At 40.1% G+C, this 13019-nt stretch overlaps 1 protein-coding gene across 1 annotated transcript in view; it reads right to left on the reverse strand.

The window, feature by feature from the left end:
• OXCT1 (3-oxoacid CoA-transferase 1) overlaps positions 1–13019 on the reverse strand; it is a 145623-nt gene that overhangs the window by 45824 nt on the left and 86780 nt on the right. Inside the window, exons 10-11 of the mRNA XM_075066927.1 lie at positions 9991–10063; positions 9191–9266 (exon numbers count right to left, since the gene is read on the reverse strand). Of these exons, the coding sequence (XP_074923028.1) occupies positions 9191–9266; positions 9991–10063 (149 nt within the window). The remainder of the gene's footprint in view (positions 1–9190; positions 9267–9990; positions 10064–13019) is intronic.

The raw sequence follows: 13019 nt of genomic DNA on the forward strand, positions 1-13019 counted from the left end.
ATGCGAGGCTAACGTCGATTTCTCGAAGCGTTGCATTGTGGATAGCTCTTCCGTAGCCAACATAGTTCCGCAGTCTCCGCCCTCTGAATTCGGGTTGACATGATTGTCGCGGGTGGTTCTGGTCAGTCTCAGTCTTCCTTCCTCTGGAACATCAGCTACAATCCTTTCATGCGTTTTTCCCGATTGCCTGGCAGCCCATAGCATGGACACCATGGAGGCCGTTCAGCTTTTTTTTCCGGCACCATATGTATGTACTGGATGCCGCGGAGGAGAGGCGATACCCAGCGCTACACAGCAGCTTCAGCTTCTTTGCAAGGATTAGCAGATAGTTCCAGCATCTGTACCGTCACTGCCGAGAGAACAACTGGAATGAATGAGGTTACTCTTCCCCTCTGACTGTCCGCTGCTTCATGAGTGCTGGCTGAATCGGCAGGGCGCACGCAAAGCAATTGGGATTGACTCACTTGGGACTGAGTCAATCCCTCCTTTGGTTTCTAACAATATCAGTCCTGCCTAGATAGGGCAGTGTTAGAGGCCGTGTTCAGAGCACAGCTGCTCCGTGTCAGTATTCACAGGGGCCCCTGCAACAACCCACCCATTGCTCCGCCTCCCCAACCTTCCTGGGCTCCTGTGCAGTGTCCCCCCATTTGTGTCATGAAGTTATAAAGAAATGCAGGAATAAGAACAGAGACTGTTAGTGTAAATGAGGAGGAGGCAGCCTCCGGGCTATGACTCATAGACTCATAGGTCAGAGGACCAATTTATCTAGTCACCTCCTGAAGGAGCCACAGAACCCACCCATTATTATAACACCCTACCCATGACTGAGTTATTGAAATCCTCAAAATTGTGGTTGAAGACCAGCTGCAGAGGATCACCAGCAAGCGACCATGCCCCACCTGCAGAGGAAGGCGAAAACCTCCAGGCCCCTGCCAATCCGCCTGGAGAAATGTCCTTCCAACCCCAATATGGCGATCAGACAACCCTGAGCATGTGGCAAGACTCACCAGCCGCACCCAAGAAAATCTCGCAGTAACTCATCCATCCCATCCAACATCCCCTCACAGACATTGAGGACTTATCTGCTGATAACAGATCAATGCCCAATTAAATATCCATCATACATCCCCTCCATTATTATCAAGCTTAGTCTTAAAGCCAGTAGTCTTTGCCCCCACTACTCCGGACGCGTTCAGACTTCACTCCTAAAGGTAGAACCTTTGTCTAATTCAAGTCTAACTTCTAATCCATTGTACCCTGTCCTGTGCCACATTAGTACAATTAAATAATTCCTCTCCCTCCCTACCGTTATTCCCCTGATATTTATATAGAGCAAGCATATCCCCCGAGCTTCTTTTGCGGCTAAACAAGCCAAGCTCTTTGAGTCTCCTTTCATAAGCAGTTTTCATTCCTGGATCATCCTAGTAGCCGTCTCTACCTGCTCCAGTTTGAATTCATCCTTCTTAACATGGACACGAGACTGCACACATATTCCAGGGGGGTCTCACCAGCGCCGTATATACGGCACTACCTCCTTCTCCTTGCGAAATACCTCGCCTGATGCATCCTAAACCGCATTTGACTTTTTAACCGGCCATATATTGGCGCTCATAGTCATCTGCTTCACCAATACCCCAAGGTCTCTCCTCTCTGCGCTTCCAACGATGCGTCCCCACGTATATCAAATTCTATTATTAATCCCTAAGGGCATGACCTTGCACTTTTCACTATATATTTCATCCTATTACTATTACCCAGTTACAAGGTGATCAGATCTTCCAGAAGTATCCGTCTTCTCCGTGTGCATACCCCCAGCTTTGGTCACCGCAACTTTATTAGCACATTCCCGCTCTTTGTGCCAAGGTCAGTAATAAAAGTAATAAGATCGGTCCCAAATCCGATCTCGAGGACATCCACTAGTAATCCTCCTCCCTGGACAGTCACCTTCAGTATGACTGCTGGAGTCTCCTTTAACATTCTATATCACCTTAAACTTCTATTCATCCCATCTGTCAATATAACTAGTCCATGCGAACGTGTCATAGCCTTACTGAATCGTAGATAATTAGATCTACCGATTTCCTTTACTAAGTAATCGTCACCTTCAGAAGGAGATCAGGTTGTTGGCACATTTACCTTTAGTAAACATGTGCAGTCGTCCAATTACCTTGACCTCAATGTCCTTAATCTACTTTCTCCTATAAATTTTTCCACAATACTACACCAGACGTCAACGAAAAGGCCTATTGGACGCACAACGCCGAATTACTGTGCCTAGTGTGGCCGCATGAAATCGAATTTATATCATCAGTTTTATAAAACCGATTTTAGCTAATTCGATATTATCCCGTAGTGTAGTCGTGGCCGAAAATGAATAGGTATCGTGTATGTTTTTGTGTGCGCTAATGTGTTCATTTACATGAGCCTTGTCCTCCTAATCCAAACCTCTAACTGAACAGCTACCACAACATCTGACTTTGATTACGGCAGAAGAATATGCAGAGATAGAGTTAATTCTCTTTGTCATGAGTTGTAATTGTTTACTATAGGGAAGACAGCTGCACATACAGATATCTTTGATGGTTAGAAGACCCAGTGTTCTACCTCCACAACTTGTGTGGTGCTACACAAAAGGAGACACACCACTTTTTAAATGCATTGCATCTAATTATTTGCATGTTTATTTAAAGTACCAGTTGATAAGGTGTACAACTGGGACACAGTATTCTGCATATTTATTAGCCTTATTCTGTTCTTAGGTAGTACAGATCTTCCAAAAAGGTATTTTATTAAATTAGAACCATTATGTACAATAGAGCATATTCCCTACAGCAGGCAAAAGTTTGGAGGAATTTATTTTCTATTGACATGGAACCGACAGAAGTTTTACAAAATTTACTCCTTAAGATTCATGAACCTTTAGCCACAAGGCATCTCTGTCACTGGTTCAATGGTTTATTTGCTGTTACACTATACAGGCAGCACCAGTATTTATTATATTAATATTAATGAATCCCTTGAAGGCATAATCCATCACTTTTAATCTTTTTTTCCTCTCCTCTCTTAAAACTTGATGTTTAATGACTTTGGGCTATTTTAGCAATGGAAAAGCACCATTAGTCAAAGAAACCACACTGGTAGGCAATATCAGATCCCCTGCTACTTTTTTGTGAAAGGTGCTATAGTTTACTCCAAAACTTTACTTCACTAAATAGGGAACTGAGAAAAATAGAAAATTAGAGATACTGCAGAAATGTAATGTGTCATTATTTTTAAACATTCTACCTTGGTCTTTAATAAAAAGTCAATATTTACCAACTATTATCACAGTATGATAGCACAAATAGCATAGTGTTGCAACTATTGGTAAATGTCAACTTTTAACTGAAACCACCGCATATCTCCATTATCTTCAAGATGAGGTATTTTGTGTAGCAAGTCTCACCTCATGAAAATTCCCATGGGTGAAGGAACTGAGAGTGGGACTCACTTCTGTTCACCTCTAAGATACATTTTAGAACTACCCTGATTGACAATTTTAGAACTACCCTGATTGACAAAATAAATTGGTGGCCATGGTCTAGTGCCTTCAGACAGCCTTGCACATCACCAAAACAATTTGCAGTGTGGTTTACAGTCAACAGAGGGACACTGAGCTAACGTCTGACCTCTAAAGGTGGTCCCATCTAGTCAGGGTTGGTGTTCGCTGATGGAGCAACATAGTGAAACTTTCTCTGCTGAATGTCACTGACAAAGGTGTATCGGGCAGTCCTGTTGTCTTGAGCCCAGCACTGATCATGGACTTGAAAGGAGCAATCAACATCAGCACTTTTACAGTGTTATGGTACTTCTCACACAAGTTGCAACAAGAGGTGTTGGCATGTGTATCTCTCTCCCTATCTCCCTATCCTTGGGCTCTACTATCAAGCACAGATCAGGTATGTATATGGGCCAGCAATGAAGGTAAGGTGACCTGGAGCTTATATGCCATAGGGATGGGAAGGAGAAGAAGCAGTGTAGGGATAGGATAAGAGCAACCATTAGAACGGGAGAAAATTTCAACTCCTTGGTTCTCTCTCAATCTCTTTCTTTTCTGTAGCTAGGAGAGGGGCAGGCACAGACATCTGCACCCACAGAGACATAACACCCATCATGGATCCCTCTTTTCCAGGTTGTAGGAAATGGAACACACACAGTTTTTGCAGCAACATACTCCTAGACTGATAGGTACAGTGGATGAAAAAGAGTCAGGGACACCAAGAAAGAGAGAGAGAAGTGGGTGCTGGGTTGTTGGAGGAGATGGACAGAGTGCCATGCGGTGCTGGGCAGTGGAAGAGAGAGATGATTTCTGGAGGGGAGACAGAGATAGGCAAAAAAAAAAGATTAAGAAGAAGGAATGAGATTAAAGCATTGGAAAAGAAAGGGGAGGGATGGGGGGAAAATATACTGGGCACAAGAAGATTAAGAGTGAAGAAAACAGACACTGAAATAGACAACTGAAAAAGATACACTGGCACAGGTAAAAACATTATGGAGACAAAGTGAAAGGAGACATACTTCAGTCATTTCTTTATTATTATTTTAACAGAAAATATAATCACAAAAGGTTAACATTTGTGATTGGTGATCTGCCCACCTTCTACTGAGAGGGCAATGAGTTTCTGTGAAATTTAAGCCCTAAGCGATCTAGGAACTTTTGAAAATGTTACCCTGAGCTCCTTAGAAGGAGAGACATTTCCATTTGTGGAATACAAAAGAAAAAAACACAATTAAGCAAAGTGAACAAAGAGGGGATTGTGTCCCAGAGTAAGCTTTAAAGAAAGGTAGGTGCCCACCTGTACCTGGCTTCCTCCCAGCTTAATGGAATTCTGAGGCTTGTGTTCGGGGCAAATAGAGCTGTAAGTTTGCCACCAAGGAACTGATATAAAGGCAATACATTTTTGTCAATGAGAAGCAAGTGCTGGGAAGGTTGCAGTGACCAGGGTCTGGGCAAAGACCTCAGGGAAGGTCCCACCTCTGAGGTGCTAGGAAAGGAGCCTGGGATAGTGTGAGCTGAAAAAGCTTGAGGAAGGGCTGAGGTGGAACCTTAAGAGGCAAGCAAATATAGTCAGCGGCCCTGAGGGGAGAATGAAATGAATGTTTGCATGCAAAGGATATAAACCTTCATGCTTTATGGAGTCAGCCTGTTATTAAGAACCTGTAGTTAGGAACAAGCTCCCGTCTTTCCCATGGGCAGACCAGGACTCTGAGTCTTGCATTTTGTAGTGTGCTTAGAATGACATACTGCTCTTCTTACCACAAAACTTTCATGGGAGTCTCACCTCCATTAAAAGTTAATGAAGACGGGAAAGAGGAGAGGGCTACAATTATTTTAATAATCCTTCCCAATTGACTTCCTCATTATGAATGTGTGCAAATACATACATAAGCACCAGTGCTTGGGTGATATCAACCTATTTAGAGAGAGCAAGAATAGTTTCACTATGTTACTTATTCAAAACTTGAAGGCTTAGGATTATTACTTGCCTCCAACTGATGGAAATACCACCAAACAGAGACTTATGGCATATAAAAATGATGAAACTATGAAAATAGAAAGTTAAGTGAAAAATGATGCAATAAAATGTAAGTTCCCTTGATTGTTAGCTTCTTGCAATAAAAATGTATCTATATATTATCCAACATAAATCTTGTAACAAAAAAGGATATATGGAGCTCAGTGAAGTTACCTAATAATGATGACATATTGTCTTATTTAAAACAGAAGGTAGACTAGGACTGAGAAACAATTAAATGTCTACTTTTTGTTTAACTTCTTCAGCCATAGCTGCTACTGCAATATTTGATAGTGTAACTGAACAATGCCAGTTTTTCAGAGGGGATGTACCCATTTTTTGCACGGGTTAACCAGAACTTTGTACAGCAGGGAGCAGTTTATCTTTATTTATTTTTCCATTTATAAAATGTTCCTCTTTTCATTTCCAAGACATATTTACTATAAAAATAATAAAGCAAACAAACACCATCTTTTAAACAACCACTTCAAACTCCTATCCAGCAATCCTCTCAGAGAAATCTTGAGTAAACAAAGGTCTTGCAGTGCATATGAGGATTAAACTCAGCCTTTTTTGGTCCAAAGCATTGGGGAAGAAGTGAATTCCAGAGAGTGAGGGGACCTCTAACTTGAAGGACATGCCCACAATCCACAGATATGTTAGTATACTGACTGTCCACTTGAAAGGCAACAATAAAAAACATTAGTCTAATACAGACTAATGCTTAGACTTAATTTGGCTAAGGACTCAAACCTTAAAGATGTCCAGATTAAAATCAAAACCCTTAAATTGCACCTGCAGCAAAAGCACTATAGCTGGAGACATTGTTGGTCTCCTTGTACCATTACAAGACTAGTGTAAGTGAGCAAAGGGAAAAGAATCCTTCCTATGTGGCAATTGTTTGAGTGATCAATTCCAAATATGCTTTAGAGCATTGAGAAATGTTTGGACAGACTTCTGCTGACAGACTAGATGTTGATATAGACTTTTAGCATAATAATAAAAACAGTAATAATACCACCACTGAGGTGGCACACACTAGTAAAAATATTTGAAATATGACCCTTCATCAGGATTTGCAAGTGCAGACCTCTGAACTCATGGAGTTCTAATGTGACTCTACACAATATCACAGAATGGCATTGGAATCTAATGTAGGATTAAGGACTTCATCTGAACGCCAACTGAAACTGTAGTCTGAAGTGGAAACACTGTACATATGTTGCTATCATTTCTATATACTACACTTTTAGTGCATGTCCCATTCAAATATATATGAGCCATGCAATCTCCCATTTGAGGACTGTTTTTTGTTAACAATTACACTTAAAACAAACCAACCAACCAACCCACCCTTCAAAGATTCAGTTGAGCATGTCTCTCTCAAGACAAGAAAAATCCCTAGTGTGTGTAACAAACATTTTTTTCAATAATCTCCACTGAGGAAAATTATTTCAATAAGTAATATAAGTTAGGTTTAAACCCCAAAAATTTAGAATGAAAAATGTTTACATGAGTGTCATTTAAACACATTTTGTGATCCAGAATGCAATGATTCAAAATCATTTTTGCAAACCAGTAGGTAAATAATTAGTTCATTCTGCATTATGTAATGAATAGTCGCATCCTCTACAAAACAAAGATGATGAGGTGTTCTGACAGAACTGTATGTATTCAATATTAAGAGAAAATAGAAGTGGTTCATACGATGACATAAAGGGAAAGACATCTTACTGTAAATGCAAGTCTCCTAAGGACTGTGTATCAGACTGATAATCATTCGCCCAGCTAACTGGTATAAGATTTAGATACTAAACTTATTTTAAAAGGAAATCTGAACTCTCTAAAACATAGCTGTAATAAATAAATCACCCATACTCTAATTTTAACTACATTGGGCTTCAGTCCATTAACTCCTTGACTCTTTTTATAAACATATTTGGTGACCTCATATTAATCTCATCTTGGTGCAGATCAGAGACCATATCAGGGACTAAAAATATACTTTGATTCTTTCCCTTTTTTTACAGTATTCTTCTCCTTTCCAAAATTGGCTGAGTTTATGATTTATTTTGGATTTTTGTAATGCAAGACACATAAAAATACAGTATGTTCCAAATTAAGTTCAATGGCAAGTTACATAAAGATCTAGTACTAATTAGCATCTCAAGAAATGCACAGTTGACCTAATGTAAATATTAAGGTCCAAACATGAGAGGTACTGGCCCAACAGCATACCTGAGCATCCTCTGGGTTCCCTAAACTAGGTTAAGAATAAAAGATGCCCAACCACCAGTGAAACATCACAAGTTACAAGTTCACAGAGAGGGGATATTAATTCTTAACTCTATTTTTTCACAATAATCAAAGGGTTTTCTGCCTGCAAAAATTTCATCATGCCCTGAAAGCTATTCTTTTTATCCATATGGTATCACTGGAAATCAAACTCATGCTTCCCCCTCATGGATTAGAATTTCAACATTTTAGCTGTGAAAATCCATAGCTCTTATTGACAATGGCATCAAATTCAAGAAAAAAAAAAGTGTATTAATAAGTAACCGTAAATGAAGGCGAAATTGGTAGCTGTGCCCATCTTTGCTCAAGGGGTTTTACCAATGAGTTCTGAAACCATCTAACTAGTAACATTAGCCCCTCACATGACAGGTGAATAACTATTAGAAAAAGACAAATGAGTTTAAAATAATCACAGCACAATCACTAGAATGTAATATTTTGGCTTCACATATATGGAGTCAGAAGCAGTAACCTTAATATATACTGCTGTCAACCTCCTTATGCTCCTCATAGCCCCTTCCCAAAACATGTCCAACTTTCTTATTTTTTCAGCCAGGAAAATCTTAGAATCTCCAGTTTCCCTACAAGAGGAATCTGCTTTGACTATTGGTTGTAGCGTTGTCTTCTTTCCTACCAACTTCAAGCCCTATATCATCTCTCTTTAGTTTGACACGCTTTGCTCCCTACTGGTATTGATGTTGTGTTGAGAGCTACTGAAAATGAATGCAACAAATCTTTAAACTGCAGGAAACTCAGAGAAGTTTGAAAATGGGAACGCTAACAGCTCAGAAACTAAGAGGAAAATAAAAAGACCCCAAAAATCTCATTCTTTTCAATACAAACTTAATTTTGGAGGCCTGACTCAGGATTTTTGAATGCTTGGAGCTGGCGATATTGAAGGAAAACAATATTGACCTTAAAGCTGTACGCATTCTCTCCTTTTCTCTGCCTCACAGCCCAGTTTTTAACTAAATTCTTTCCTTTGTGCCTGTCTTCTTGCCATAGATTTAAAGAAACAGAACACATCTTTATATTGAAAGTCTCCATGAACTCAAGATGTTGAACAAAAATTGTATGTCTGGTGCAATGGTTCCACTATCAAATGTCTCCAGAGCTCCTTCAATCTCCAGTTTTTGAACACTTATTAAAAATAACTAACCAACTAAAGTTAGGCACCTGCGACTGTTCATTTAAAATCTATTCTCCCTTGTCTCAAACTCTCCCTCTCTGCTATCAGTTTAGAAACTGCAGTTTTGAAACAGCTGTTATGAAAGAAGCTAGGAAAAATATATTTGTATTATTCTAAAGTAAGTGCACTCATGGTACAAGTGTTTACTTACAGGTATCATCCAGTTGGCCAGATCACCATACTTAGACACCTGCATTGCTCCAAGCATTGTCAAATCGACATGACCTCTGGTAAAAGATAGTGTGCAATTAGCATACTGTGTGGAAATAATAGCTCACAAATCCAAACAAGTTAATATATATCAATATAAAGCTCCTAAAAATGGCAGTATACAAGAGAGGAACTTGAGCAGTTTGTCACTTACACAAGCACTTTTCCCCCTACACATAAGCACTGATCTGGATTTCCCTCTGCCTTCTGAGCCTCAAAAACATGATTATTTCTGTCTGGTTTTGGTTAATTGCATTCAAAGTAAATCAGCTCTGAACTCACATTTTTAAATGTACTCCTTCACATATTTGCGTGCACTGATTATCTTTTCAGAGCCATTATGGTTTAGTGTTTGTTTGTATCCAACCTCCTCTCCGAAAAAAACAAACAAAAAACAGGTGCAGATGGTGAATTTCCATCAGAGAGGCGGAATCAGGATTGCAGACAAGCTGAGTAAAGAGATATACAGTGTGCAAGTACAGATCAGATTCCTCAGAAAATGACTAAAAAGTAGCTGTTTAAAACACAGCTACAAATGTGTTTATACACAGTCACAGTCAGTTGAATATTTCAGTTTCCAGCAGCCTGATCTAATCCTTCTGTAAGTTGTCACTGAACATCCACAATAGTTTTACAGGTTGTTAAATGATAATCACATTTCAGAGCATTACTAATGAATTTAGTTAGTGAGACACCCTATTCTGTTCAGCATTTTAACAGATTAGGAGTTCTGTTACATACCCTCTAATCATTGCAAATGATTCATCACTAGAGAAATAGGAGGAACCTGGAAGAACGGTGACTGTCTCTTTACCTGTAAAAGAAATGGGCTGTTATATTTACAGAACTGGTGTTTAGGAAAATCCAATAGGAAGGGATCTTCATCATGTCAAACTCCAGACTTTGTCAATCTTTACTAGTGTAAACTTTTTGGAATTATGGGAGCAGGAGGTTACTCTGTAAGAATGGTTTGAGGAAGTTGGTCAGGGGCTGAATTAGGCCATGAATGAGGGAGAGCTTCTCCCACTGACATAACTACCACTGCTCATTTAGGTGGTTTTATTATATTAATGGGAAAGCTCTCCCATCTGCATAGAGTGGTTACACGAGCGATCTTACAATGGCACAGCTGTGCCACTGTAAGTGTAGTGTAGACATGGCCTTAGACTGGCACCTGAGTCATACCGATACCAAATCAATCAGAATGTGTCACTGGGTAGTGAGAGTGGCAGGAAGTATTTTATAGATGTTCAGATAATGACCCCATTCAAAAGGTATAGGCAGTGGAATCTTGTGTTACGGTCATGAAAACCCCCACTGGACTTAGCTTTTCATTCATTCATTTCATTCATTGTGGGAAAAGTGTGGGACAATTTTTAGCAGAAAGAAAGTGTCTGGAGACGACAGAAAATGTTACAAAAAAGAGGAGGCCAGACTGGGAATTTACTCTGGTGGAAATGTCCTTTCAATGCGTGACAGAGTTGGTTCACTCTCGTCTCCAAGGTGCATCTACAAGAAAATAAATGTTTGTGGTCCTGTGAGTGGAGCACACAAAACCTTACCCAGCATCCACGTGACAAATGACATGGAAGACCTGAAGGACCTAACCCTAGACCTAGCACTGGACCCCTTTTCTGCCTCCCAGCACCACTTCTGGTGAGGAACAAGCAGTACTGTGTTTCCTGTCTTATCTAGGAGGTATCTTTAATAGTTAGAGGTTGGTTTAAAACCTGAAGCATGAGTTTTAATATCCCTTGTAAAATCTGTATAATTAATTATGATAACTATGATACCCATATAAATATCCAATCCCATTTTTCATCATCATGAATACTTCATGGGTCAACAACCTTTCAGAAGTGCTGTACCGAGTCTTCATTTATTCACTCTAATTTAAGGTTTCATATGCCAGTAATACATTTTAACGTTTTTAGAAGGTCTCTTTCTATAAGTCTATAATATATAACTAAACTATTGTTGTATGTAAAGTAAATAAGGTTTTAAAAATGTTTAAGAAGCTTCATTTAAAATTAAATTAAAATGCAGAGGCCTCCTGAACCAGTGGCCAGGACCTAGGCAGTGTGAGTGCCAGTGAAAATCAGCTCGCGTGCTGCCTTCGGCACGCATGCCAGAGGTTGCCTACCCCTGGAATACTTCAAATATCAGATGATCACGGCCAATTTAGTATAAATTATTATTAAAGAACAATTTTTACCCCGTTTAATTTAAAAAATATATTACATTAATCTCAAGACTCAACTTGTGCGCGCACACACACACACACACACAGATTTTCAAAGGTAGGCACTTAACTTCTATTTGTGGCTTGGAAAATATCCCCCATATAAAAATATTTCCACAGCCAGCTGTTGGTGAAACTTTGTTAGGTGCTGAAATAATACATAAGTAATATTGCAGAGATGGCACTGTTCAAAGTGGGAAAAACAACACGGTGATAACAGAATCAATTAGTTAAGTTAGGCAGCAAATATTTTTACAAGTCAGTGAGCAGTTGCTGGAGTGTACAGCAAAATTAAATTATAAATTTGATTATATGTCAGTGCTTTATCTCATTTGGCTATTCAGTTTAGCTGTACTAGCTAACATGATCTGCTAACGAGGAGATCCATGTTATTATGAAAAGCCCTTTCTAAAATACCAGATGTATATACCTGATCCTGCACTAGGATCCACGAGTGTGGGCCTGTGGCCATGCAGAGTCCTGTTAACGCTAATGGGAGTATGTATGGGTGTAGGTCTCTGCACTAGCTGCTCCCAGTGCAGAAGCAAGGCCTGTGTTTAAACTGAATTGCATTAACTGCAAGTACTTGTATAATTTTAGTTTCACAATACAAACTAAACAAACAAACAAAACCAACCAACAAGCTAGTTTTCCCATTTCAAAACTGTGTGACCATTTTCTCCTGCCAAAAGATGGGGAGTTGTCTAAAGCTGAAATGGGTGAATTACAGGGGGGGTATCCTAAATTCCTTCTAAGCTGTACGGCTGGGTGGTCGCCCAGCAAGCTATCAATTGCTGCGCACTTCAGGTGCCCCTCCCCACACTGCTGCATTGCTCCTGCCCACTGTCTTGGAGTCCCTGGCCAGCGGTTCCCAGGAGTCTCCTGCTTGCTGTGCAGAGTGGGGGAGCAGAAGGAAGATGGAGGGAGTGCTGATGTCGGGGTATCCCCCTGCCCATAGCCCCATTTCCACAGAGCGGGGAGGACGGACACAACATGGCTCAGGAGGGAGGGAGCTTGCTGCCAGCTGTTGCTGTGTCTGAACAGGGAGTCTTCAGACTGCTGAGTACCAATCTACTTAAAAGGACAGTGTACTTAAAGAGGCAGCGTGCATCTCTCTCTCTCTCTCAATCTCTCTCTCGCACACACACAGTCTATCATCCTTTAAAAAGTGGAAGTGAAATCCTAGTGAGGAAGATAGAAAGAAGCATAAAATCTGGCAAATGAAGTGTAATATTATAATTAGGAAGGCCAAAAAAGAATTTTAAGAACAGCTAGTCAAAGATTCAAAAAGTAATAGAAAATTTTTTTTAAAAGTACATCAGAAGCAGGAAGCCTGCTAAACAACCAATTGGGCCACTGAATAGACTCATAGACTCATAGGTCAGAAGGGACCAATATGATCATCTAGTCTGACCTCCTGCACAAGGCAGGCCACAGAACCCTACCCATCCACTTTTATAACAACCCCTAACCCATGACTGAGTTATTGAAGTCCTCAAAATTGTGGTTTGAAGACCTCAAGCTGCAG

Source organism: Chelonoidis abingdonii, chromosome 6, assembly GCF_003597395.2.
Source record: "Chelonoidis abingdonii isolate Lonesome George chromosome 6, CheloAbing_2.0, whole genome shotgun sequence".
Taxonomy (NCBI): Eukaryota; Metazoa; Chordata; order Testudines; family Testudinidae; genus Chelonoidis; species Chelonoidis abingdonii.